General features: G+C 31.1%; 2 protein-coding genes across 3 annotated transcripts in view; one reads left to right on the forward strand and one right to left on the reverse strand.

The window, feature by feature from the left end:
• Positions 1 to 302: 302 nt before the first annotated feature.
• LOC132715475 (uncharacterized) overlaps positions 303 to 27,329 on the reverse strand; it is a 49,643-nt gene continuing 22,616 nt past the window's right edge. Inside the window, exons 2-13 of one of the 2 annotated variants that reach the window (XM_060698492.1) lie at positions 24,015 to 24,275; positions 21,329 to 21,383; positions 20,453 to 20,557; positions 19,566 to 19,675; positions 18,391 to 18,508; positions 17,395 to 17,570; positions 15,888 to 15,947; positions 15,218 to 15,284; positions 14,358 to 14,480; positions 13,326 to 13,397; positions 1,775 to 1,846; positions 303 to 1,493 (exon numbers count right to left, since the gene is read on the reverse strand). In XM_060698492.1, the coding sequence (XP_060554475.1) occupies positions 754 to 1,493; positions 1,775 to 1,846; positions 13,326 to 13,397; positions 14,358 to 14,480; positions 15,218 to 15,284; positions 15,888 to 15,947; positions 17,395 to 17,570; positions 18,391 to 18,508; positions 19,566 to 19,675; positions 20,453 to 20,557; positions 21,329 to 21,383; positions 24,015 to 24,128 (1,812 nt within the window). In that variant the 5' untranslated portion in view covers positions 24,129 to 24,275 and the 3' untranslated portion in view covers positions 303 to 753. Of the gene's footprint in view, positions 1,494 to 1,774; positions 1,847 to 10,729; positions 12,415 to 12,704; positions 12,777 to 13,325; positions 13,398 to 14,357; positions 14,481 to 15,217; positions 15,285 to 15,887; positions 15,948 to 17,394; positions 17,571 to 18,390; positions 18,509 to 19,565; positions 19,676 to 20,452; positions 20,558 to 21,328; positions 21,384 to 24,014; positions 24,276 to 27,329 lie in introns of those variants that run through there. The other variant, XM_060698484.1, reaches the window with a different exon arrangement.
• LOC132715402 (C-type lectin lectoxin-Phi2-like) lies at positions 5,766 to 9,555 on the forward strand. Its single transcript, XM_060698401.1, has 4 exons — positions 5,766 to 6,071; positions 6,439 to 6,482; positions 7,739 to 7,823; positions 9,325 to 9,555. Exons 1-4 carry the CDS (start codon positions 5,810 to 5,812, stop codon positions 9,549 to 9,551), a joined length of 618 nt encoding a protein of 205 aa, XP_060554384.1. The 5' UTR covers positions 5,766 to 5,809; the 3' UTR covers positions 9,552 to 9,555.

The following is a 27,329-nucleotide window of genomic DNA, read 5'->3' on the forward strand; positions in this document are numbered from 1 at the left end:
CTTTACTTTATTTACCCCACAAGGTAGCAAAGATTTATGTTCGATTTACAGGGACACTAAACAATTTTCTTTTTTTTTGTGAATTGTGAAGCAGAGTTATTCACCTTACTTAGATTTAAACAGTATATCTATTTATGTCAGCAAAATTAGCTGTATTGAAATTCGAAATTCTCCGAAATTCAGATTTGTGTAAATTTATTCTCAAGAGATGACTTTAGAAATATCTTTTAAACAGTTCGAATTGGTTTAAAAATGTAAAAAATAAAATTAAATAAATTAAGTTTTGTTCATAAAATGAAAGACAAGTTTTGCAAAGGTATGCTAATACTGTGTAAGTGCCATTAACAATTATTTTCAAAATTCATAAAATGTCAGTGTGTTATAATAACTATATAGTGTATCAAGTGTTTGATGATTTGTATTTCAAATTTACAGTTGTTTCAAATATTTTAATCAGTCATGGGTCACAAAAATATTCAATGAATTTACCAACTTCTTACTTTCGACATTTTCATACTTTAATGTTTAATTGTGTTTAAGTTAGTGGTTGAGGCAATGGCATTAGCTTGCTATAAGCACTGGTGTCCGACGTATAATACGACATTCAATATATCCATATTTCACTATTTTACCAGTACACTTTTGCATGTTTTCAATTGATGTGCTTAATGATATTGTTGGTCTTTTGTTTTTTGTATTCCTATATTTATATTTAAACTACCCTGTAAATCTTATACGAACATATGAGGAGAATTACGAGTTTCCCTTTTTACCAATGAACGACAGGAAATGTTTGGACGCCTGAGAGTTTGTAATTCTTTTGATAAGTGCAGAGTTAGCTTCAGGATTTCTCCCACAAAAATTCATCACATTACCTACAAAATTGGCATAACAAGTTGCACTATTTATATGAAAGGAATCCGTTACAATATCTCCGACGTTTTGAACACTGTTTGGACTGTCCGTTAGGTAAAGCAATACAACTTTACACAGTCTATGTGACTTTACTTTGGTTGATAGTAGATTGTCTAAAACTTCCTCAGCCATTGAATCTCTTTTAACATCTACCTTATCTGGATTTATTGAAGTAAAACATATAAAAATTAGAATTTTATCATGGTCGCTTAGAACATTGTCTAACCATTTGAACTTATCACCTGTCATGTATTCTTGAAATATCTTCCGATCAAAACAACATTGGCTCGGTATACCAGCCTCATCCATGAAAACAGATTTCAGAATTTTAGTAACCTCGTTGGTAAAGTGATCAAAAGGTATTGGAAGAAATAGTATTCTCTTTTTATAAAATGGATCAGTATCTTCTAGTAACGCCATTGTAATGCTTTTGCGCATGGGCAAAACAAGTAAGCCTCGTTTTAGATCTTCTTCTTCCGGCATTTTTGTAGAGGACACGGAGGCCGAACGTTTTCTTGGTGTTATATTTTTCATTTCCATAGAGTCTGTATTTATGGAATAAGCATTTTGTCTGCTACCTGTAAAAGACAAAGATGAAGAAAAATGAAAATGTGTTAAACAAAGAAATGAAAAACAAATTTGTATTCTTTGTGCAGGGTATGATTTGAATTGAAGAAACAGTTATTTTACTGAGTTTCTGGTTATAAGAATATTGATACATTTGTTTAATAGGACATTCTTTAGACAGGTCAGTACTCTCAGTGCCTGAAAGGGCGGATGAACCCTCATGAAGCATATACTACCTTCCTACCTATGCTCTCTTTTGAAATATGATATTTACAAAGGAAAACTTAATTACCTGATGGCTGAGGACTAAACATGGCGAGTGGAAACTTTTCTTCCGTTTTTATAGTGACATGGTGGTGCGCTCCTGTCATAGAAAACAATACTGTTAATTCTTCATCATATGTTCTACATATTGTATTTGCAAATTCATATTCTCATATTGTAATAAAATAGCTCAGAAATAAAAATAACAAGGTACAACTTCTGGTCACAATTTGTTTTTTATTTAATCATTATTATCAAATTATGAAGTAGTTATAAAACAGCACTAACATTAAGTTCAAAGTTCGGTTTTAGAAAATGAATAAAGTCCTGTCAACATTGACCAGTGCAATGGCATCGAATTATTTACAGCTGGCTAATAAGGATTTTTTTAAATAAACGCCTGTCATGTTAATTATTACATGATAAAATAGAGAAAATCAGAATCCCTAAAGAAAACCCAAGACGGCAAAATTGAAAATGTTGCATGCTCGATTTGATTGAGCCTGTTCATGGACGGTACTGGAAAGTGAAAGTTACCGTCCACGTCCCCTAGCACCGGCTCAAGCAGAATTCAACATTTGACATGAAAACTGGTATTCGTCTTCAGTGGCATAACATGTGTCATGATAAACACACTCTAAAAGATCAACTAAAGTTACAGTACCTGCTGCAGCCGAATGAGGTATGAGTTCTACCATATACCCACTGCACAGCAGAAAAAACATAAACGTAGGATAGCAGAATTATTTCGCATTACTCAGACCAAAGACATTGTGAATACCATTGTCTGTGTGCTTATTTCATGATAAAATTATAGAGTGGAACCATGCTGCGAGTAAAAATAAAGTTAATAAAGATGAACAAATTTTGCTAAAGTAGGATTTTCCGCTCATTAACGATTGCGCGCGTCGTGCATGTCAAGGTAATTGTGTAATATTTTTAAATGATGCTAAATATATACATGTCGATCCCCTTTCGAAGAGTGCGCTAGTGTTAATGGAGGTCACCTTAAGAAATAACAAGTTTAACTTATGGCATGGAATAATACACTGTCAATTTCATTCATTGAACATTTCAAATCATGATTCATTTTTTTCAATATTTGGACTGAAACTTCTCCATTTAGAATCTTTAAGAAACTTGAAATTTAATTTAAAAAATCTTAAATCGGAATTAAAATAAACTATTGCATATACGTAAAATCAAATTATGATCAAAACCAAAAATCAAACAAAACAGATTGTATTTGAAATTATTGAAAACATTATTGCATAAAAATGCCCACATCACCAACACCATCATCATCATAATCATCATCTTCATCGTCATCATCATCATTATTATTATTATATTTTATTATCATCATTATTCATTATTATTATTATTATTATTATTATCATCATAATTAAAGAAGGGGCATGCATTACGTGCTTCACCCTTTTTCACTTAACGTACAGTTTCTACTGTATAATTATATATAAAATGTCATACCATAAATAACCGTGAAAAATGTAGCAGCTACGAGACACACAAGTCCGAATATCATAAATGTTCCAAAAGAATGCGCATCATTTATTCCACGCTCATCTGTAATTTTCGATGTTATCTCTGAAAATAAAACAATAATGATAACAAATATTTAAGAAATAACACACGGCGCAGTGGATCGCCTTTTAGTATCACAGTAATCTATCAATCGGCCCATCTGAAGCTGAATAGAGACAATAAGAATCGCCTTAGAAAGTCAAAAACGGCAAAATTGAAAAGGTTGTAGGCTCGGTTTGATGGATGTTACTGTCAAATGCAAACTAATGTCCATGTCCCCCCTAGCTTAAGCAGAATTCAACATTTTAACATGAAAACGGTAAAATGTTGAATTAAGAAACATCCGCAGAAGTTGATGTTTACTTCATATTTTGGGCTTGCTTGGAGGAACCTAAAATGTTATGTGAGATATACGGAAAGTAACGGCACATGCAAGATTATAAAGACAGGACAAATGATATATGAAATGGACATATCTAGTCATAATTAAACAAAGACAATTTCTGTAAATGTAAATATGACTTCGCATGCTAACTTCACTGCACGATAATAAACCAGCAGTATATGAAAATGATCATCATAATTATAATGCTAATAAATGTATAGTTTAATAATTAATGTGTTCGTCAGTAACTTATAATCCAAAGCAAAATTTAGCTTTGACTAACAGAATGTTCTGACAAACGAAGCAAAAAACCTCCTTCTTTTTTCCAGCAAATGAAATAATCAAATTAATTCTTACTTAATTCTTAATTTGTCTTAATGATAACATAATTATCTTGATTATTTGATAATAATACATGTATTTAGTAATATAAACAATGTTAATTAGTTCATGTCATCAAATTGGAATTTGGCAGCTTTTTGCGAGTTTCAATGTACTAAGACATAGTATTTTTCACGCGCTATGACTTTTTTATTAGAAATAGTCTCTCCCTTTAATCTGTTTCTGTTTCTCTCTGTACTAACTTATTTTGTTATGATTGGGAATACAATTATAATTTTGCCCCGGTTATCTAAAATATGAATATCACAAGTATAATGTAAAGTCGTAAAATGAGCACTTAAAGATGAAACACCCTAACATTTAATGGTTACATAATTTCATTTAAACCTATCAATATTTGAAAGTGTTATAGTGATAAAAATGGTTTTGTTTCATAATTAATATTGAGTGTTTTTAAGTATGTTTTTGAAAATTTTAAAATGTTTTAAGATATACGACATTATGAATAAAATTTTAACAAAAGATGTGAAATCTGAAGTGTTAGAAAGTTGTCCCAGACTAGTGGTTTCTTTTTAAACAAACTGTTAATCTGCCGTTAATCAAAGAGAATAAACACAAGTGGTTGTTTCTAAGATAATTAAGTCACATATGTACTTTAGTTGGAAAAAAATACCTCCATAGAATAATTATTGCGATCTGAAAATCTTCAATGGTATACTTTTATGCTATCTCAGGAAAAAAGCGTTGTTTTGGTCCTCAAGGAAAAAAACGCGCACGCGCCAAACGAAATATAATTAGCAGAATCAAACAATCAAAAAGATGAAGCATGCGAACTTTGAGGCCTTAATTCCAAAAGATAATTCAAAAAGCAGGTATCACATCCCGAAGGTGATTAACATTGGTATTTGTATTTTTGTTTTATAAATGTTTAATGCTTCATTTTAAAAGTTTTTATCTTTTAGACATTACATTATGTTTGATGTAAAAAGTGTTACGCAATCTCTTTCTGTGTGTCAATTTACATATATTTTACCATGTTATAAAACATCCTGAAAATCCCAAACGTACCTTCATCAAAGCAAAAAGTTATTGCTGATGGAATGATCTCATTGCTACATGAATATCAAATGTATTCATAAGCATAATGTTTAAATAATATTAAAAATTGCACTTACTCCAAACAAATTAACATAAAAAATAATGCATTTATTGTTGCATTTTTATTGTAACATAAATTGAAGACTGCATTTGATATAAATATATTAACTTTCCAAATTGGGGGTGGGGGCTGGCGGCAAATGTTCACCTATACATCCCCACCTGATGTCCAATCATGCATTTTTTGGACTAGGGGCACGTGTCCGATCCGGAGGGGTTGGGATCGGGGGATAATTGTCCAGGATTATAATTTTCAGTAAGAACCACTTTGGCATTTATCAATTACTAATGAATAATACTTTATATCTGTGACAGATAAGAAAATATATCTTCTTGAATCGTGCTCATGAAAAAGAATGTTAAAATGATCAGATAAAACTTGCACTTCCTAAGTGTTATTTGATCTATTATTGGCGTTCCTCATAAATGAAAGCTGATAGCCATATTGAAGATAAATTTAAAAGCTTTACATTAATTGACTGATTATGAGCTCCATACGACGTGTCAGTTCGCCTGTTGAAACACTCAAGACACGCGGAGAAGAAATATATCATTTACATTAACATTAACACCATGCCGCTTAAAGAGATATCGTTAATTTTTGGCGTATTTGCTTATTTCAGTTCTTCAAACATGTTGGCTGTTCTATGTATCACCAACTTTGCTAAATATATTTTTCATGGAGAATATTCAGATTCAACGTGTCCCGGGGATTCCACATTATTCATAGATTTCTTCGGAAGCAATAGCAAGTGTATGCTCAAGTGTTCAAATACTCCATTGTGTTATGGTGTATTTATTGAGCTTGGGCTCTGCGTTGGTTGCAGTGAACGATTTATCGCAAAAGATAACTATAGTTTTCCTGGATTTTTCAATTTGTATTTCAGGCGTCAAAGTAAGTGTCTCCGATTTTATTATTGTTTTAAAGAATTATATGAATGAAACAAGAAATAAGATTTTGTCTGAAAATAAAATATATGTATGTCAATTACATTTTAGTACTATTCACATTTTTTTTTTCATCATGGTGAACCCATGTTTGTTTTCTTGTCCGTTTAAGGCTCTGTACCAACATTAATGCTACTACAAAAGTGAAACGTTTCTGTGTTGTCAGGGATGGTGCCATGTACACCCTTTTACAAATGTTTCTCTTAGTCAGGAAGGTATTTTTTATATGAAACATGCCTTAACGCCCGTCAAGTTGATTAAAAGTATGTACTCTTTTGTTCAACTTTATTTATATAATACATACTCTATTTCAGCGTATATTAAAGTAGAAGAAAGAATGGATTGGGACGAATCGAAGGTAAGTTTCTACTCAAGATGAGCTTTTGTGTGATTATTCACTGTTTGTCCGGCGTCACTTTTCTTTATACGACATCTCCTCTTAAACCAGCTTGGTAATAAAAAAGGAATGTTTCGGCCTGGGTTACAAATCGAAATCTGTCAATACAAAAAAAAAAAAAAATAGAAAAGCATACAGGGAATATTTATGGTTGGGCGAATAAACAACCAAAACGGGAAACACAGTCCTTTGCTAAGACTTTGTAAAATTTACAGTGTTAAAGGGAGAGCTCAAGCTAAGTTACGGCCGAGAAACAAATCTAAAACAAAAATTTCTTGGGCATAAGTCATCAAAAATACGATAATAAGTAGAAATCCCACAGATATATAAAGAAAAATGAATAACAGGAAGTTATCTGAAAATCTTGTAGCGCTAAGTTAATTAGAATCATCATAAAATGAATACGTTTTGCCCTTTTTTATAGCAGGTACAAAAATTGTTTTTATAATGATATAATAATGGATTAAAAACAAGTTACATGCTTATTGCCTGAAGTAATTTGTCTTGAACTTAACATAATTTGTGACAAAATAGAAAAAAATAGAAAACTGTAAAAGCATTGGTAAATAAACTTGTATTCTACACAGTAAATCAACTAAATACAAATTTATATTTGTCCAAACCGGCGAACGTGGGGCATAGGCCAAAAAGGAATCATATGGCAGTCATTTAGCTTGTCGTTTTTCTTCCGTGATATCGTTTTCTTTTGTTTTTGTTAACCTAGATAACGCAATAAATGAAATTAAAAAGTTTTGGAGAACAATTGGTTACCAAATAATTTCTTTAACAAGATTATGAGTTGTACTTATGTAATGTTTATATAATTAATTATATTGCCTTTAAAGCAGCATGCCTCCAGATTTATGTTATTGTTCACGAAAATTTTGAAAATGTATTTGAAAGTAAAATACTGCAAAAATTAACCGAAAAGAAAATATTGACAACAAGTGCGCACACCGGCTACCTACACATCACAGGCGTAAATTACCAAAAATAAGAGGATCTATTTAAAATGGGCATATATAACGCCTTCCTGCAGTTAGTAAATTACAGTATGATTAATATTGGTGATCTGGTATTGCCAATCATTAATCGCACATAGCATGTGAATAATTAACTAAATATTGAATCTTTGATTGAATTTCTTGAATTATTTTGGCTCATTTGTAGGCGTGGAACTTTCAAATGGTGGTCTTTCTGTACATATCTATTTTTAGAGACATTGTGAAGGCCTTGGTGGATATTTGGCAGATATAAAATCAATGGAGGAGGAGATGTATATAGTTGACCACTTTCCACCAAGTACGTAAACTTTGTTGAAGTTTCTAATGTGACTATTATTTTTAATCTAATCAAAATGTTTGAAAGTGACAAGTTCTTACAGGCTTAAATAGCAAGTTTCTATTATTGTTTCTATTATTGAATTCCGTGCTTTAACGTACTTCAAACTTTGAAAGGACTTTTAGTTTTTGAGCAAAAAACATATATACCGAAGGTCAGTGCTTCTTCCATTAGCGGGTTCGTAAACTTATAAAATGGATTGACACCACAGCTAAAACTTTCCACATAACCTGACACTTTTGTCGGTAATCATCAAACAATCAGTAATTGTATCAAATATATTTTTAATAAATGTGATCGATAAACGCTCTGTTTTTGAACGATCATTATGGTGCCGTCTCGTAACCATGGAAATACTCAACGAATTTATGATAATACATGTATTTTCATTTTCATTAATACAGGGTTACTTCCTGTATCTTATGCGATAAGAAGAACAGTTTTAAGATTTAAGATAACATAATAGACCCTTCATAGCCGGTACATATGGAATACTGATAGGGTCATCGAGGTTATACGTTAAAATACAGAGGGCGACAATGCGATAATGCGACAGTGTGTTGACGACAATACGACAGTGCGATGACGACAATGCGACAGTGCGATGGCGACAATGCGATATTATTTTATTTTTCGCCATCGCATTGTCGCATTGTCGTCATCGCACTATCGTATTGTCGTCATCGCACTATCGCATTCTTGTACTGTCGTCATCGCATAATCGAATTGACACCATCGCACTGTCGCATTGTCGCATTATAGTACTGTCGTCATTGCATTATGGTACTGTCGCAATCGCACTATCGAATTGTCGTCATCGCACTGTCGTATTGTCGTCATCGCACAATAGCACTGTCGAATTGTCGCCCTCTGGATTATAAAGTATAATCACGATGGCCATTACGGTATTCTGTAGGTACTAGCTGGCGTCTAAGTTGTTGCACGTTTTCATTAGATCCCACCTTTTAATTTGTTTTCACTTTTATCAAGGGATCTCATTCTCCTTACAAGAGCAGATGTTAATTGCTTTGTGGCAGCTTTAAATTGCTGCTCAATATTTCATACATTTAGTATTGTTATTTGTTTCCGATCAATAGAAATCATTGATTCCAATACTTATTGTATTGAAAATTGAAATACTGTTTACTACGAAGGCAGGCGGCGTGGGAGATGCTTACAACGGTGCCAGGATGGAAAATGCTGCATATTTCATTTATCTCTTATGAACAGACTAGCTCAAAGTGGGCGTGCAGTTTTCATTCTTTTATTTCGTCACCTTAGTGCAAAAACTCAATAACTGCATATAGATAAAGAAGCAGATATTGAGTTCTTGCACTAAGGTGACGATTTGTTTTCATGTTCTCGAAGGTCCCTTCTATTTCGATTTTTAATGTTTAACCTTAATAAACATTGATTTGTTTTACAATTCACATAATTATATTGTAGTTTATTTGGATTCCAGGCGATCGGGAAGAAATATGGATCGGATCAACAGATTTAGAAAATGAAGACATCTTTCTATGGACGGATGGATCTAAATTGGCCGATTACTACACTAACTGGGCAGAAAATGAGCCGGATGAAGTACAGAATGACCATTGTGTTACCATATCAAATCGTGATATGAAAATTGGATGGCGCGATTCGTATTGTGGTTCATCCTTTGCCAGCCTATGCGAGTTTGAATGAGTTTTTTAGTTGATTTGACGTCGCACCAACACTTGTTTGAAGTATCACATATATGTATATCAATGTACTTCTTGTTAACTAATTTAATTCAGTTTATTTTGTTATTTTGGCAGCAGTTGAAGGGCCGTAATCCTTAAGATTATAAATGGAAACATGTATAGCTTTCGATTTGGTTTTACACTGAAATGTTTTATCATTTTTACCATAACTTATATATATATATATGGGACCGTCGGCCTTGTGTGAGAGCCTTGTGCAATCAAAGTTGCCTAACTTGCTTAAGAATATGGTATTTCTAATAGAAGAGTTGACACTATTATCCTTGAACATTAAGGCATATCAAAAGTATCTGCCAAGTAGGAAACCGAAAACCTAAACAATCAAGATTGTCAGCAAAGGGTAGTCTAGCCAAGAGCTTCTAGAAGTGTGCAATGTCGGTCCAAAAGACTTTCACTCTCGAAATAGAACTCGGCTTCACAATGAGACCTATATATGGATACGAAAAAAAAAGAGTTCATGCAGTGGAAGCGCACTGGTTCACCCTACCTAAGAAATTCCGAGCCCAACCATCAGCCTGCAAGGTAATGAGCACGCTTTTTGGGACTCTAAAGGAATTCTGTTGATAGATAATAAGACTGTTGATACTTAAATTACAGAAGAATACCATGGCAATCTCATTGAACAATTATGACTTGCTATTAAAGAAATAATGCCGTTGTGCACAAGTCCAGAGTCCCCAAGTATATTTATAATACTTTATTTGTGTACCATCGCATTTCTTTGGATAATTGAAAAGCTTTTCACTCAAATCGAGCTAATAATAGCACACCAATTCCATTTCCTTTATTTATTACTGAGTATATTGCTTGATTATCTTTTTGTTTATCTGTTTTTTAAATGCCTCGGCTGATCTTTGCAAGACATTTTATTATTTATATATATATATATATTTAGGCTTTTGGACCTCAGTGGAGTTCCTTTAATATGCACAAAGTTAAATATGACGTAGTATTTACAGCACCATCATGATTGTTAGTTGGAATAGAGAGCCGTTTATCAGGATCATTGTGTGTGGGGGGCGTGATGTTGGAGACAGAGTTGATTCCAATTGATGTTTCAGTTAATCGTATTCAATCAAATGTTAAATACATTGTATGTTTTCATAAATATGACACGCATTCAATTTACCTTCTTTATTTTCAAAATAGTATTACACGTGTTCAGTATAAGTACATAAAACATATGAAGCGAAAAACAAATAAATACAATAAGTTAATAAATGATTTGCCATCTGGGGAGAAAAGTAGCACTTTAAGCGTTTGTCACTTTATTAATAAGAGCAAGTTAGAGTACAATCGAATTAATTTAGTGTTGTAAATTTAGATTGATGTCTATGTGACTTTTAAATCAAACTTTTGTTTACTCTACTATTCAATTTTACTTTACATACCCCACACGGTAACAAATTTTTTTATTCGAATTAAGGGACGTAAACAATGTTCATATTTGTGAATGGTAAAGCAGAGTTATTCCCCTTACTAAGATATAACGTCAGCATATCCCTTCAAGCAAACTTGGCTGTTACTGAAATTCGAAACTCTCCGAAATTCAGATTTGTGTAGATTTATTCTCAAGAGACCATTTTAGATATTTGCTTTCAAAAGTTCGAATTTGTTTAAAAAATAAATAAATGAAGTTTTGTTTAAAGAATGAAAGACAATCCAGGTATCTGAATGTTTTGTAAGAGCCCTTTAAAGCTATATTCAAAATTAATATAATGTCAGTGTGTTATCTTAAACATATTGGGCTGCAATGAAGTAATGTACATTTGTTTCAAATATTTTTTTATCAGTCATTGTCACAAAAAATATTCAATGTATTTACTGACTTCTTTATTTCGGCATTGTTATATTTTCATGTTTGACTGTGCTTAGACATTGGCAGTAACTTGCTGTCCGACGTATTGGACGACATTCAAGATTTTCACATCTCACTTTTTTGCCAGTACACTTTGCATGTTTTCAATCGATGTGCTTAATAACATTGTTGGTTGGTTGTTGTTTTTTTCTATACTTTACGCATTTTCAATTACCCTGTAATCTTATACGAACATATGAGAAAAATTATGAGTTTCCCTTTTTACCAATGAACGATAGGAAATGTTTGGACGCCTGAGAGTTTGTAATTCTTTTGATGAGAGCTGTGTTAGCTTCAGGATTTCTCCCACAAAAATTCATCACATTACCTACAAAATTGGCATAACAAGTTGCACTATTTATATGAAAGGAATCTGTTACAATATCTCCGACGTTTTGAACACTGTTGGGACTGTCCGTTAGGTAAAGAAGTACAACTTTACACAGTCTATGTGACTTTACTTTGGTTGATAGTAGATTGTCTAAAACTTCCTCAGCCATTGAATCTCTTTTAACATCTACCTTATCTGGATTTATTGAAGTAAAACATATAAAAATTAGAATTTTATCATGGTCGCTAAGAACATTGTCTAACCATTTGAACTTATCGCCTGTCATGTATTCTTGAAATATCCTCCTATCAAAACAACATTGGCTCGGTATACCAGCCTCATCCATGAAAACAGATTTCAGAATTTTAGTAACCTCGTTGGTAAAGTGATCGAAAGGTATTGGAAGAAATAGTATTCTCTTTTTATAAAATGGATCAGTATCTTCTAGTAACGCCATTGTAATGCTTTTGCGCATGGGCAAAACAAGTAAGCCTCGTTTAAGATCTTCTTCTTCCGGCATTTTTGTAGAGGACACGGAGGCCGAACGTTTTCTTGGTGTTATATTTTTCATTTCCATAGAGTCTGTATTTATGGAATAAGCATTTTGTCTGCTACCTGTAAAAGACAAAGATGAAGAAAAATGAAAATGTGTTAAACAAAGAAATGAAAAACAAATTTGCATGCTTTGTGGAGAGTATGATTTGAATTTAAGAAACAGTTATTTTACTGAGTTTCTGGTTATAAGAATATTGATACATTTGTTTAATAGGACATAATATGCTTTCTTTTGTGAGGTACGTACTCTCAGTGCCTGAAAGAGCGGATGGACCTTCATTGAGCATAGACTACCTACTTACTTGTGCTCTCTTTTGAAAAAGGATATTTTAGAAGGAAAACTTAATTACCTGATGGCTGAGGACTAAACATGGCGAGTGGAAACTTTTCTTCTGTTTTTATAGTGACATGGTGGTGCGCTCCTGTCATAGAAAACAATACTGTTAATTCTTCATCATATGTTCTACATATTGTATTTGCAAATTCATATTCTCATATTGTAATAAAATAGCTCAGAAATAAAAATAAGAAGGTACAACTTCTGGTCACAATTTGTTTTTTATTTTATCATTACTATCAAATTATGAAGTACAATGTAGTTACAAAAACACCACTAACATTAAGTTCAAAGTTCGGTGTAAGAAAATAAATAAAGTCCTGTCAACATTAACCAGTGCAATGGCATTGAACTATTTACAGCTGGCTAATAAGGGTTTTTTCTTTTTAAATAAACGCCCGTCTTGTTAATTATTACATGATAAAATAGAGAAAAGCAGAGCCCAACACGGCAAAATTGAAAATGTTGCAGGCTCAGTTTGATTGAGCCTGTTCATGGACGGCACTGGAAAGTGCAAGTTACCGTCCATGTCCCCTCAACATTCAACATTTGACATGAACTGTGTATTCGTCTTTAGTGGCATAACATGTGTCATGATAAACACACTCTAAAAGATTAACTAAAGTTACAGTACCTGCTGCAGCCGAGTGCCGTCTGTGGTGATTAGACTTAAGGGTATGAGTTCTACCATATACCCACTGCACAACTAAAAAAAAGAACAACAAAAATCATAAAAGTAGAATAGCAGATTTTTTCCACATTACTCAGAGCAAAGACATTTTGAATACCATTGTCTGTTTTCTTATTTCATGATAAAATCATAGAGTGGAACCATGCGAGTAACAATAAAGTTTATGATAATAAGAACGATAAACAAATTTTGCTAAAGTAAGATTTTCCTCTCCTAAACGAATGCATCGTGCATCTAAATGTAATTCTGTAACAATTGTTAAAAGATGCTTTATGTATAAGAATTTTTAAACGATGTTTTATATATATATATATATATATATATATATATATATATATATATATATATATATATATATATATATATATATATATATATATATATATGTAGATCCCTTTTCTAAGAATGCGCGAGTGTTAATGAAGGTTAATAAGTGTTAACTTATGAAATGAAAAGCTTCTGACATGGAATACTATTTCCTGTCTAATTTCATTTGTAGTAATGGTCATTTCAAATAATGATTCTTTTCTTTTAAATATTTGGACTAGATACTCCCCATTTGACCCTATAAGAAACTTGGAATTTAATTTTGGATGTTGAATTAAATCGCTTAAATCCGAATTGAAATGAATCTTTTGCATTTACTTAAAACCGAATTCTGACAAAAACATACATAGAAAATTAAAGTTGAAACTATTGAAAGCATTTTTGAATGAAAAGAAATTGCCGACAGTCTGTGTATCATCGTCATCATCATCATCATCATCATCATCATCATCACCATCGTCACCATCATCATTTTTATCATTATAATTACTATTATCATCATTATTATTTTTATCATCATCATCATATTACTATTATTATTATTATTATTATTATTATTGTTATCGAACGAACATGCTTTCCTTTTCACCAATCACTTTTCAAAGAACTGTTCGACTGCATAATTATATATATAAAATGACATATTACCATAAATAACCGTGAAAAATGTAGCAGCTATAACAAGTAAACACACAAGTCCGAATATCATAAATGTTCCAAATGAATGTGCATCATTTATTCCACGTTCATCTGTAATTTTCGAAGTTCTCTCTGAAAATAAAACAATAATGATAACAAATATTTAAGAAATATTTAAATACTAATTATTTAAGAAAATGATGTACGGCGCAGAGGATCGCCTGTTAGTATCACAGTAACCTATCAATCCATAAATATTCAACAAACCAAAGACCGAAGTTAATGCTATGTGAGATATACGAAAAGTAACGGCACATGAAAGACTCTAAAGACAGGACAAATGGTATATGAAATGGAAATATGTAGTCATAATTAAACAAAGAAAAGTTCTGTTATTATAAACATGATTTCCAATGCTGACTTCACTGCACGGAAATAAAACAGCGATATATGAAAATGATATTCATATAGTAATCATAAATATCTAGTGTTTAAATTCAATGTGTGTCGTTTTAATTTAAACTTAAAAACCCAAAAACTATGACTAAAATGTTCTGAAAGAAAATGGGCCAAAAAAGCTTCTTTGTTTTTTTTTCAAAACAATTGAAACAATCAAAATTTAAATTTTTTTACCGATTTGTTTTAAAAAAATAAAAATAATTTATCTTTTAACCCTTAGATATTTTCATTTATATTTTTGTTATAAAAAAAAAATGTTTTAAAAAGTTAAAGGCCCGGAAAAATTTGGGAATTTTGGCATTTCATATTTTCCCTGCCCTAAACTTTAAAACCCATATAAACCCATCACTGGTTATCAGCATATAAAAAATTTATTCCTGTTTTTTAAAATATATGAAAAAGCTGCTTACCTTGGTTACAAACAACATTGACCATCTGGTATTTTAAACAATATTTTCCTTTCGTACGGTATAATATCTGCAAAAAGGATAAAGTTTCTATTGAAAAGAAAAACCCAACAAAACAACAACAACAACAACAACAAAAATACATATATAACGTATATAATTATCATGACCAGTATTTCATCAAGAATGCGAGTGTTTAACAATAATATAATTATATGGCCAAAGCGTGTTGCTTTGCCGAAATGAATAATTAGGCTTGTTTATTCGATGAACTGTTATTTAAGGTCGACATTTCTGCAAAGGTCCAGGTCATAAAAAAAAAACAAGATGTCAGTGATTATGTTTTAAAAATGTCTAAACGATTAATATTTGCATACAGTAAACTTTGAAAATTGTATGTAGTCATTATTTTTTATTTCTTTTGTTGAAACTTTATTTATTCGTTAAATTAAAAATATACATGTAGTTATATTTTAAAATAGATGCAAGACAGAATCAGGAAATTAAACCCCCTTCAGTTCAGGAAAGTTTTCCAAATTAGATTTAAAGCCGGAACAGTTATTGCGTAGTTAATGCGTATGTAATAATTTGGTAAAAGGTGTCTAAAACAAACTTGATTGTGTCAACCTTTAAATTTTCATATTCTTATAGTTAAGTTGAAACCTTTGCTCACCTTTATAAATCCTGCTCCGTTAAAGCTGCAGTTTATTTTATACTCAAGTTGACCATCAGTCTAAAACAAAAACATTACATGTACATAATATCAAAGAAAAGCTATACATGAGCTACAGGAAAGTTCATAAATAATGTTGCATTGACGATCATACTTTTACCACACTCTATAAATAGTAAGATGCCACAATGTCAATATTTATATAATTGGTCTTTGCCTTTTTAATTCATCCAGTGATGCCATAATTTCAATAATAATATAATTGGTCTTTGCCTTTTTAATTCATCCAGTGATGCCACAATGTCAATAATTACATAATTGGTCTTTGCCTTTTTAATTCATCCAGTGATGCCACAATGTCAATAATTACATAATTGGTCTTTGCCTTTTTAATTCATCCAGTGATGCCACAATGTCAATAATTACATAATTGGTCTTTGCCTTTTTAATTCATCCAGTGATGCCCCAATTTCAATAATAATATAGTTGGTCTTTACCTTTTTAATTCATCAAGTGATGCCACAATGTCAATAATCATATAAAAATCAAATACTTCAACGTATTTACACAAAGACATTATTTGAGAACATTTCTAAAATAGTTAAACGGGAAACCAAATCATGAGCAATAAACTCGTTAAGATCACTAAATTCGTATGGTATGCATTATACATGTATCGTTAAAAATAAAATAACATAACCCGCAGTTTCTTAACCATTCGATTTTTTTTTCTTCTTTAAGAAAATTATGGGTTTTTTTTGTACCATCAAGTCGTTGCTACATTTCTCAAGATTTCGTGTTGATATTTATTGATATTGAGAGAATATGCAATCACCCTCCCGCATGGTCTCTGTATTCCCAAGAATAATTCAAAGAAAAAAAAACATCCCTCAGGATTCGTTTGTAACAAATCAAGATGGTGTCAAACTGTGATTTTTCACGCACAATGTTTGACAGGAGGAAATATTTGAATTTATGTAAATTTCTCAATTTCACAACTTTTGTCACGGAAAGTGAAAATAAGACTAATTTCATTGCAGGCAACACGCAACTTTTATGGATTATAGGAAGCAAACTTGCAGACAAGAAATCGTCTTATATTATTTATGGCATGCAAGTACTTTTCCATAAGACTTCATAAAGAAAGAAAAGTCGTCGAAGTGTTTTTCCAAAATACAATAAAAAAAGTTCTTGTGAAAATCGACTTTCCCCGTGCGACTCCAAATTTCCAAAACAAACTGTTCATTATGTAACAGATCCATCAGAATGTATAATAAGTACTATTAATAAGAGTTTAAACAAGTTTGCATTTAGTAATTTACAAACAATCACGTTTATTACGTAAATGAAATTTCTTAGGGGCTAGCCGTTGTTTCCCTAGGAAGAAACTTAACATTCATTGCATACAACTGGTTGGATCCAGGAACCGATTCGAGAGTGTTTCAATAAGCTTATTGTTTCCGACACAATCGAACTTAAGTAAATTCGTATAAACTAAATCACTTACTTTGTTTAGGACTTTGATACCATTGTTGCAGTAAGATTTATTCTTTGTATGAAAAGACAGGTGTTCTATATATGACGTGGAGTCGTACATGACAACAGAAGTATGCTGACAATTAACTTGTGATCCCACCTTCATTTCCACAACCTCACATATATCCGAACATGTATTGTCAGGATCTGTTAAATGAAAGGAAATTATTTCATAAATGTTTTCTAGCTAAAATATAGTTACCCTTAGTTTAAACATGATTTTCACACTCAAAGCGCCGAGTAACTAGTGCTTGTGAAATATGAGACAACATGTTCGTGATCACTCTCTTCGTATAGTAACACAAAGAGAGTGAGACAAGTTTACTAATCATATTTGTCAGATCAGTGTCTTTAAATTTTCCCTTTACAATGTTAATCATTAATATGCTGAACTCGTTAGATGGTCTTGTCCAGCCTCCAATTTTGAACCTGTCCAGGATCAATTACTTTAAAATCACGATAAAAAATTTTGAGCTGACAAGCTGTACGGAAGTACAGACTGACCTGGCTCTACACTGGCGACAAAGAATTATAATTTTGAATCCAGCAGAGTAAGCAAACTATGGTATTCTATGACTTTAATATTCTTTTAATCTTGGTTGGCAACCTTTAAATTAATGTTCCATTACATATACCAATCTTGGTTTATTGATCTAAGCTTTTGTCGACTTACAAAATGCTTAGTAAATACTGAGTCTTTGATTTCGAAATATATGTCCGAAGCACATACGCAAATTTACTTGTAAACAAGACAAATTACAAAAAAGGAGAGGACACGGAATCTCAAAGGAACGTATACTGTCAGTGACTCAAACATAAGTAAACAAATAATATGTATAAATTGCGTTTGTTTGACAAAAGGATATGACTTAAAAGACAAAGTCTTCAATTTCTGACCCATTATAACATTGTTTTAAGTCTAAGCACAGAGTTTATTCTCACTTGCAAGAACAAAACTTCGTATGACCTAAGGCACCTGTGTCAAGACTTCCATAAAATATCCCTTGTGTTGATGGCCTCGTGGGTAATGTCCATGCTGTAATGGTTGGTTTCCTGTCAATAAATCTCATCGGGAACCAGCAATTCTGAAATTTATTTATCAACAATATCCATTATCATGCAGTTTCAGGATGAGGCGCATGAACAATTTGTTCAGCTCGACCTAGATATTAGTATGAAGATTAACTGCAGTGTAACTGTATTACAGAAGGTATTATAGAATCATTCAGGAAACATCAACTGTACATATAAAACTGTTGCGCCTGCTGTTGGTTAAATTCTCGACTTTAAATCGTTGTTTGCCTCTCAAAACTGGGTGTTCAAGTCCGAAAAAAAGAATTTCTCTGTCGTTTTTAGGAATCTGATCAGTTAGTTTAGTAAGGTAGGTGGTTCAATTTAGGGACCCGTCTGCTTTGCACGAAGGGCATCTGATGTTTTCCTCCGCCATAAAAGCAGGTTTATAAGCTTTCATATTTGATTTTTTTTTTTTTTTTTTCAAAAAATAATAGTCACTATATAAAACCTAAAATTTTAAGTATTGTTTGTACTGCAGAAGACTTAGAGTCGAAATACATTTACACTATAAATATTTTAAATTCTACGGGTGGTTATTAATACATTGTAGATGTTCCATATTAACTGAAAAAGTAACAGAATAAATAAACAGAATGTTGAAAAAGTACAAAACTTTAAATTAAATGGTATTTTGACTTCCTTACAATTTACGTATTCTTTTAATTACACCAATATGCTATCATTAGCAAAAAAACATAAAAAATTTATGTCGCATGCTATATAGCATAAATCCTGAGTATTTTTTCTTTGGAAAAAGTAACAAGATACAAAAAATAAAATAAAATAAAATGAAATAAATAAATAAATAAATAAGTAAATAAAATAAAAAATAAATAAATAAAAAGGTTTTGAAAAATAAACAAAACATATCAGGGCGCCATTTCTGAGGTATAATGGGCTTTTGATATTAAAACAAATATGACAAACGTTACTTTAGTATTAAAAGCATAAATTTACTTATATATTGCATTTTATATAAACGAGAACTCGAGAAAAAATATTTGATTAATATTTCAGAACCTTAAAAAAACATAAAAAAGAATTTATTGTACGACAAAATGCTATTACCATAGCAGACGAGAAGTTTGATTGATGTAGATGCAGGTTGTAACAGACTGTATCCAAAAGATTCTCAGCTTTATTGTTCTCCATTCTATAGCAAACCATCAAGTCACAGTCTGGAAAAATGATTGTTAAATTGTAGACAATATTCTGAGCAAGCCCAGTAAACAACAGTGCACACAAAACAGTAAGTATTATTTATTCTAAGAATAAATAAAATAGTTTGTCGTCTATATGATTGATGGAGAGATAAAGAAATCATTGCTGACGTTGAGACTTCAGTTTATTCCTAAATATTTATTTAGAAAGATTTCCTCAATAACAGAGAAAATGGTTTTTGATCAGGATGGATGATCTTGAGATACTATTTTTGCGGTAATATTGGGTCAGCACTCATGGCCGTGACCATGACTTAAAAGGCATTTGTTAATTTTTCATTAACCTTTTAATATTTAAATAATAAACATATGCATGTTCCAGGCAAATATTTTTTTGCCGATTCAGTGGTATATAACTTTCCATTGTATACGTTTGTCCTTTACCTTGAAGAAATTTTCTATGCGACAATACGATTGTGAAAATATTCAGTAACATTGTGCCTAAATCCAATAGCTTATGTATGTGTTATACAGGAAAACATTTGAATAAAATGAGTGTTTACAGTAAACCGATCTAGAAATTTACTAATTTCAAAACATTTTCGTTTGTTTTAATTTTTTATATTATTTTGTTTAAAAATGCTCTAATAAAGGTCATGAACTACCAAATGATTTTTTGCTGTAATAGTGTTATTTATATGTATAACTTAAAATAACTGTAACTGTCATATTTGACTTTATTAAAGCTATATACGTTAACATTGTGTTTTTAAACGGTTAAATGTCTAACCATACCATCTGTTCTGTTAATGATCCAACTAATTTTCAGGAATCTACTGTCCGGACATAAATCTATTTTTAGACGTTGAAATTCGGACAAAGACTCGACAACTCCTATAGCTGAAAATATAAATAAAATATGTATCAAAACAATAGAAATACTAGATTTCAACGAATCATTACAGATGGAAAAATGACACCCTAAAGTCAACTAAATTAAAGATATTGAAAAAATGCAAATTTCTTTAACTAACTTTATTCTACAAATTTTATCTTCAGTAACATGGATGTTATGAAAGAAATGCATGCGTTGTCATTTGGCATGAACAGTGATGTCACCACTGTATAGTCAGATAAACTTAATTGCAATATTTTAGTGATTTATACAAACCAAGCAGTTCTGATATCAACTGAAATATTGCCTCGTTTTGAAATATACATCACCTGCTGCCAACAAAACTACTATTTATCTGATATAAACGTTAAACATCAAAGTATCCATAATAATATCATATATTTTTCAAAACATACCACTTAAGATAATTGCAATGACTATTATAAGACTAGACAGAAATAAACTATTTCTTTTGGATGATTTGAAATTTGATATGCACGTGACTCGGCTGACTAGCACCGTAATCTGTTTTAATATAAATGCCTCGTTTCGAAATGTTCACTGTTTTTAAGAAAAAAAAAACACGCGAGCAAACACACACACACACGCGCGCGCGCGCGCGCACGCTAAGAAAATCTGTTACAGATTTATTTCATTAGTCTCATAAAGTTTAGAACTGAAAATCTATTTTCAATTGCTGTGGCGTAGAGCACATGGAAACAGCTTACGATATTAACATAAAAAAGTCCGGGAAGCTAAGGTAAAAGCAGACATACCGTCAACTACAATAGGAACTGTGACTTTTGGTGTTGAATACAATGAATTTCTGCCCTGAAAAAAAATATTATAACACTATTATTTTCATATAAAAGCTGCCGGTTTCGTTTTGCCACACCAGTGTAAGGCAAACTAACCCCCATGTCTGCGTACTAAAGAAAAATGTAAAATTCCTAAAATGTTATATTATGAAAAAGGATATTTTACGGTATGATTCGTTTTTCTTTCTACAACTTATATTTTTGCAAAGTGCATGCAAAGTCTGCATTTGCCTTGGCAAATAGATTTTCTGTATTTTGCCATGGCAAAAATGCATTACTAACGTTTTCAATCATAAATCTTAAATTTTCTCGATGAGAAAATAATGGCACATTTATTATTTTCTTCTTATGATTATATAATTTATATGGATATCAATCAGGTATGGAATCGATATAATTGTTAACACTTCAAATGTAATACGTGATGCGTATTTGCAAAAACTAGTTTTGTTGCATTGCATTTAATTATTCAAGAAATTATATTGATTTGTCTTTTTGTATCGGTCCATGTTATTTCGAATGCTCCAGATGCTTCAATTGTTCCAGAACGAAAAAAGCGCCACGTTGTCTTTGGATGGATTATATTTGATTGAATGATGTTTCGCTTCAAATGCTCTACAAACAGTGCGTAAACCTTTGTTATTAGTTTCGTATACAGTTCTTTATATTTCTGTTACAATTACCTTACATGATGACCATATATAGGCGAGCATAAGGATGCGGGAAGTACTCCTAACAAATCTCCCATGTTTTTTTTCATATTCTGTAATAAACTACCATTCTTATGCGGAATATTGTAAATAATGGAGCAAACGAGTCAAATCATGTAAACAAAAATTCGTAAAATCTTCAAAATTGGGTAATATTAATTGTAGTATTTAGTAACAGTTAACCACCCCGACCCCGTGCCACAACTAGAAGAGACTCAAGTTAACCTTATTTTGTTGCTGTGAGAAACTTAAATTGTTTATGACTGTCTAAAATGCTTCAGTACTTATTCGCAATATTAAAAGCTTCTTATCATAGAAATGATAAATTTAAGACCAGGATTGATATTTTGATCAAAATCTAAAAGCCCATCTCTCTTATGCAAATGTTTCTTTTCTAAAACTTATTATGTTTGTCATTTCAAGTCCACTTTTAAGATACGAAACACTATTTAACATAAAGAAGAAACTGTGGAGAAATTTTGAATGATCAAAGTTGATCCTCACCCTGTCCTTGTCCTTTGGGCATAAGGAGTCAGATATTTCAAATATGATTGTTAGATTAAAATGTCATAGAATGATGATTACGTGATTTAGGTATAACTATGTTAGGGGGCGTGGACGGTAACTTACACATTCCATTACCGTCCATGAACGGGCTCAATCAAACCGGGCCGGCAACATTTGCAATTTTGTCATTTAAGACGTTCTTTAGGGATTCCGTGTTTCTCTATTTTGATAAATGAAACAGTCTAACGTAATCATAAAATTTTATCCTTTTTTCACTTTTGTTTCCATTGTTATCGAAAAATCTTCCTTAAACTCCTTTTTTTCTAGACTTCTAATGGAAGTTGAAACGAAATTTAATCAACAATTTTATGTATAATGTTAAGTGAATATTATGCATGTTAAATTAATGCATTTTGAAAATACAAGGTCGGCCTTAAACATTGTATCTCGTCAAAAACGGCGCCAGTCACTATAAAATGACTAAATAATTGATACATCTGCCCTCTGGAGTGTTAATATTCAAAACAAAATATACATCTAAATGAAAAGACATCAAAATAAATAACTTGGCAAGTATTGGAGAATTTTTGTCGAGAAATATTGCCATGCACAGTTTTATAATTTAATATATTGAAAGCTAAGCATTCAATTTGTAAATAATGAATGAACAAACGATATAATTAGAAGATAGTTCATGAGCGTTCAATTCTGGTGGGTTGTATTTCTCGTGATGGTTGTATAAAGTTGTATTCCCACAGGTCAGAATACAACTTAACACAATCAGCGAGAGTGATACAATCCGACAGAATAGCATACTCACACTACTTTCTATTTATTTGATATATAAACATAAAATTCGTAAAGAAAATATGAACAGAATAGGAAGAATATTTTTATTCTTTTTTTTATTTAAAATGTGCGTACAAGTACAACATGACTACACATTCCTAAATATTATTTGACAGTATATTATAAAATGCAGTAAAAAATCTACATTAGTGACACCGCCATGATATTATAAATTGTTTACGCTTGCAATTTATTTGGCATGAATATTTCATGAGTACTGAAGAAAAACAGCCATATATGAAATTACTTATATCATGCGATGACATTTGCAGACGCACTGAATATAATACCATTTCAACGCCTCCATGCAACCTTTTCCAGCAATCGGAACGTCCTCGGCTATTATTCATCATAACCTCGGAATTGAAACTGATTGAAAGTATTCTACCACGTGGTTTCAGATGTAAACAGAAACAGAGAGTGTAGTCTTCGGTAATGTAAAACGAATGTATATATTTGACATTCAAAATAAAACAAATTCTGTCGGTACAATTCTGATTAAAAATATATCTAACAACCATTTTTAATTTAAATAATTTTAATTATCATAATCACAAGTCATATTGAGTTTCACTTACCGTTTGAGTACACTGTCTATGTACTTTAAATTCCATATCTTCCAAGCAGGTTAAACTCTGAACAAGGAATAGTAATAGCCCCGCTCGAAACTGTGCGTCTACAAAACCTCTCATTTTGTTCCGCCTTCCTCACTCAAGCTGGTTTAATCATAGTTTCTTGGTGATTTGACCGAACTGTTTTCTAAAATGTTTCTTTTATTTTAACTCTATTGATATCTATCACTCTATTTTGTTTGTACTGTAGAGTCAGCTGGAAGGGACCTGAAATGAATATTAAATAAATTCTTCATTCTCCAATGCAATCAAATATCAAATATTCCACTAAAACAAAAGGTGTACGTGCTATCAAAAGTACAGATCAACAGGGAATGCAATCGCTGAATGATTGCAACTCGAAAAGAGTTCAGTTTTCACTTTGAAACTAAAGAAAAGGATTTGTGTAACCTACAAATTAATGTCACATATTCTAACAAAAAAAATAAAAAGAAATAAAGAACGATCTATGTGTTCAGCACTGTCGCCAGTATAATAATGTGGTAAACTGTCTGGAATCAAACTTTTGAAATGTGGGTGTTATCTTTAACGATAAGTCAAATCAAAGAAGAACAATTTCGAAGACGGTTAAATATCAATATACACATGTAAATATTTTTTCTCTCCAAAATTTCCTTAACAGATCTAGACACTTTGATTATAAAATCATATGAACAATTGATGAAGCTTGCCAATAATTATTTCTCAAAGTTCGTAACCGAGTGTCTATATGATTATTGAAATATTTCATTGCAATCGAAATTACTTGCATATTGATATTATCAATTGCAAACCAAATCTATAAGTATTTGTTATTTATCTTAAAAAGAAAGAGCAAAAACTTACATTTTACATGCATTTGCCATTGTACGACAGGTTATCAAATTATACATAAGAAAGTTGAAACCAAAATCGAATTTGAATTCTTCTTTTATTCTACATTTCATTCCAAAAATAAATAATAAAGATTTAGCAGAAACGAATATTGTAAAACAAAAAAAATCACAATCATATAATGATGTGTACAAAAGTAAAAAAAGTAAAAGGTATAAAAAGTGAAAATCAAGAACTTGACATTTTAGTATATTTATTTGTCTCACAATATGTTTATTATTACTGCCTTACAATAAATATCTGATAGTTTGTTACTGTTGCGATATTATTACCTTACTCTATTTAAATAATGAAACCCTAACCTTCATTATATACAGCATAGACCGTATTAAATATATTACAATGAGGTATACAAATTGTAAACAAAATTATTGTAAACAGTCGCGTAGTGTATAAAATGTAGGCACACATTCAATATCGTTTTACATATTTAGAAAGATCATTGTGACACTCGAGACCAGTTTAATAAGACACATTAATTCTGTAAGGAATTGCCGCAGAAAAAAATATAAAAGAGACATACCCCATTGAGGTTCCATAGAGTATTCCAACAACAAAATAACAGAATTTAAGATTCATGAGCCCCCAAAATTGTCACAATAGAAAACAAACACTATTCAATAGAGAATACTGAACTCTCTTACTATCATATAGAACGCAAACCTAATAACTCATCTACGATTGTTGATGCCATTCAAGGAATAAATGCTAACAATCGGGTTATTCATGTTGTTCAAACAAAAAACACGTTATTCACTATCCATATAAAGCTTGAGTACACAAAGTAATTGTCCAAATATAAAAATAAACTATATATGGTATATTAAGTATCAACAAAATTACAATCTAGATATTTGCCTATACTGTTCACGATTGGGGTAAAAAATTTGTTATCATTTTAAAATAAACTTGTCATATATATCACATACAAACGATAGATAAATTTAGTGGGGGATTTGAATGGTTGAACTATATCGTCGTTTATTAACACATTGATAAAACTAGAATATGCATTTATTATTAAACACTTCAATATTATCATATTTTCGAACGAGAGGAAGTCAAGCATCGCGACAATTATAGAACAATTAATAATAATAATAATAATAATAATAATAATAATAATAATAATTATAATAATAATAATGATAAACTCTTTATTTAACGAAGCTAACTTATTAAGACAATACATCAAAGCATTAGATACAACACATATAATGCAAAATCTTATTTTCAACAAGGCCTTCAATAAAATATGAACTAAAAGTGTATCTGCTTAATGACGATTAATCTAATTAAATTTTGTGATTGTATAATCGTACAAATATATAGAGGATATTGAATGAGAGGCGAGCATTATATTATTTCATTCAACGAGTGCAATAGATTCAGTAATGAACTTACACGAATTTAATATTCTATTTATCACATACACAAAATAAAGACCGTTTAAAGTGAAATAAGAGTCATTTTTCATTGACGCGCCTACAGTATAACGCTAACATTTAGCGCGTCTTTACACTATGTTTGTATAACGCTAATGACGTCACGTCAAAATATATGCACGGCCGTGCAATACCATATTTAGGGAGTCGCAAAGTCGGCACGGGTGTGTGATAAAATCACTTAAAACATCTATGAATGACAAAATATTAAGTTATCTGATATGCTAGACAAAAAATCAATCAATTAGCATAAACTGTTATCTCAAAATACCAGTTTGTGTCCCCTCTTAATGTTATCTTGCCCTTGCTTTGAACGGCATATATCTATATATCCAATTTTCAATGACATTGTGTAGCCTTTTGTTTCACAATTTAATTGTAGTATTTGTTTATGTAAATTTATTGTTCTTGGGTATTTTAATATTGCATGTATACACAAACCTGAGACAATATAAAGTATTATCATTATAAATTGATAAAAGACTGTTTTTGGCTTTTGAATACTTTTTAAAAATCCAAATGAAATTAAATTAACAGCGTATATGAATAATCTAATAATTAGTTTTCCTAGCGTTTAATCAGGGAAAATTCAATTCGAATAAAAAGGAAAATTTGTTTTTAAACTTGTTAAATCAAATGAAACCTGTAATAATTTTTTGGACATATTGAGCAAATCTATGCGTTAAGCATTTCACAATCATTAAGACTTTGTTTAAAATGAGAACTCCTTTTTGACATACAAAGTCAGGACCCCTAACTTTACTTGTATTTTCTCATTTTTTTAAATAAGGATTTGGTCGACGGAATTGCTGTCATAATACATTCGGAATGTTAAATAATATTGTTTTATAGACGACTTTAAATTTTACTAAACATATGGAAATCGTAAGGCCAATTTTCGTATAGTAAATCAGTGAAAAAGAAAACAACAACAAAACAACAT

The sequence above is a fragment of the Ruditapes philippinarum genome, unplaced genomic scaffold, assembly GCF_026571515.1.
Source record: "Ruditapes philippinarum isolate M1 unplaced genomic scaffold, ASM2657151v2 ctg2753_1_1_1_1, whole genome shotgun sequence".
In the NCBI taxonomy this organism is placed as follows: Eukaryota; Metazoa; Mollusca; class Bivalvia; order Venerida; family Veneridae; genus Ruditapes; species Ruditapes philippinarum.

Coding starts and splice junctions, on each gene's coding strand:
- LOC132715402 (XM_060698401.1), top strand. CDS start 5,810: ATGTTGGCTGTTCTATGTATCACCAACTTTGCTAAATATATTTTTCAT. Junction 6,072..6,438: donor TTTGTATTTCAGGCGTCAAA/GTAAGTGTCTCC, acceptor ACTCTATTTCAG/CGTATATTAAAGTAGAAGAA. Junction 6,483..7,738: donor TGGATTGGGACGAATCGAAG/GTAAGTTTCTAC, acceptor ATCTATTTTTAG/AGACATTGTGAAGGCCTTGG.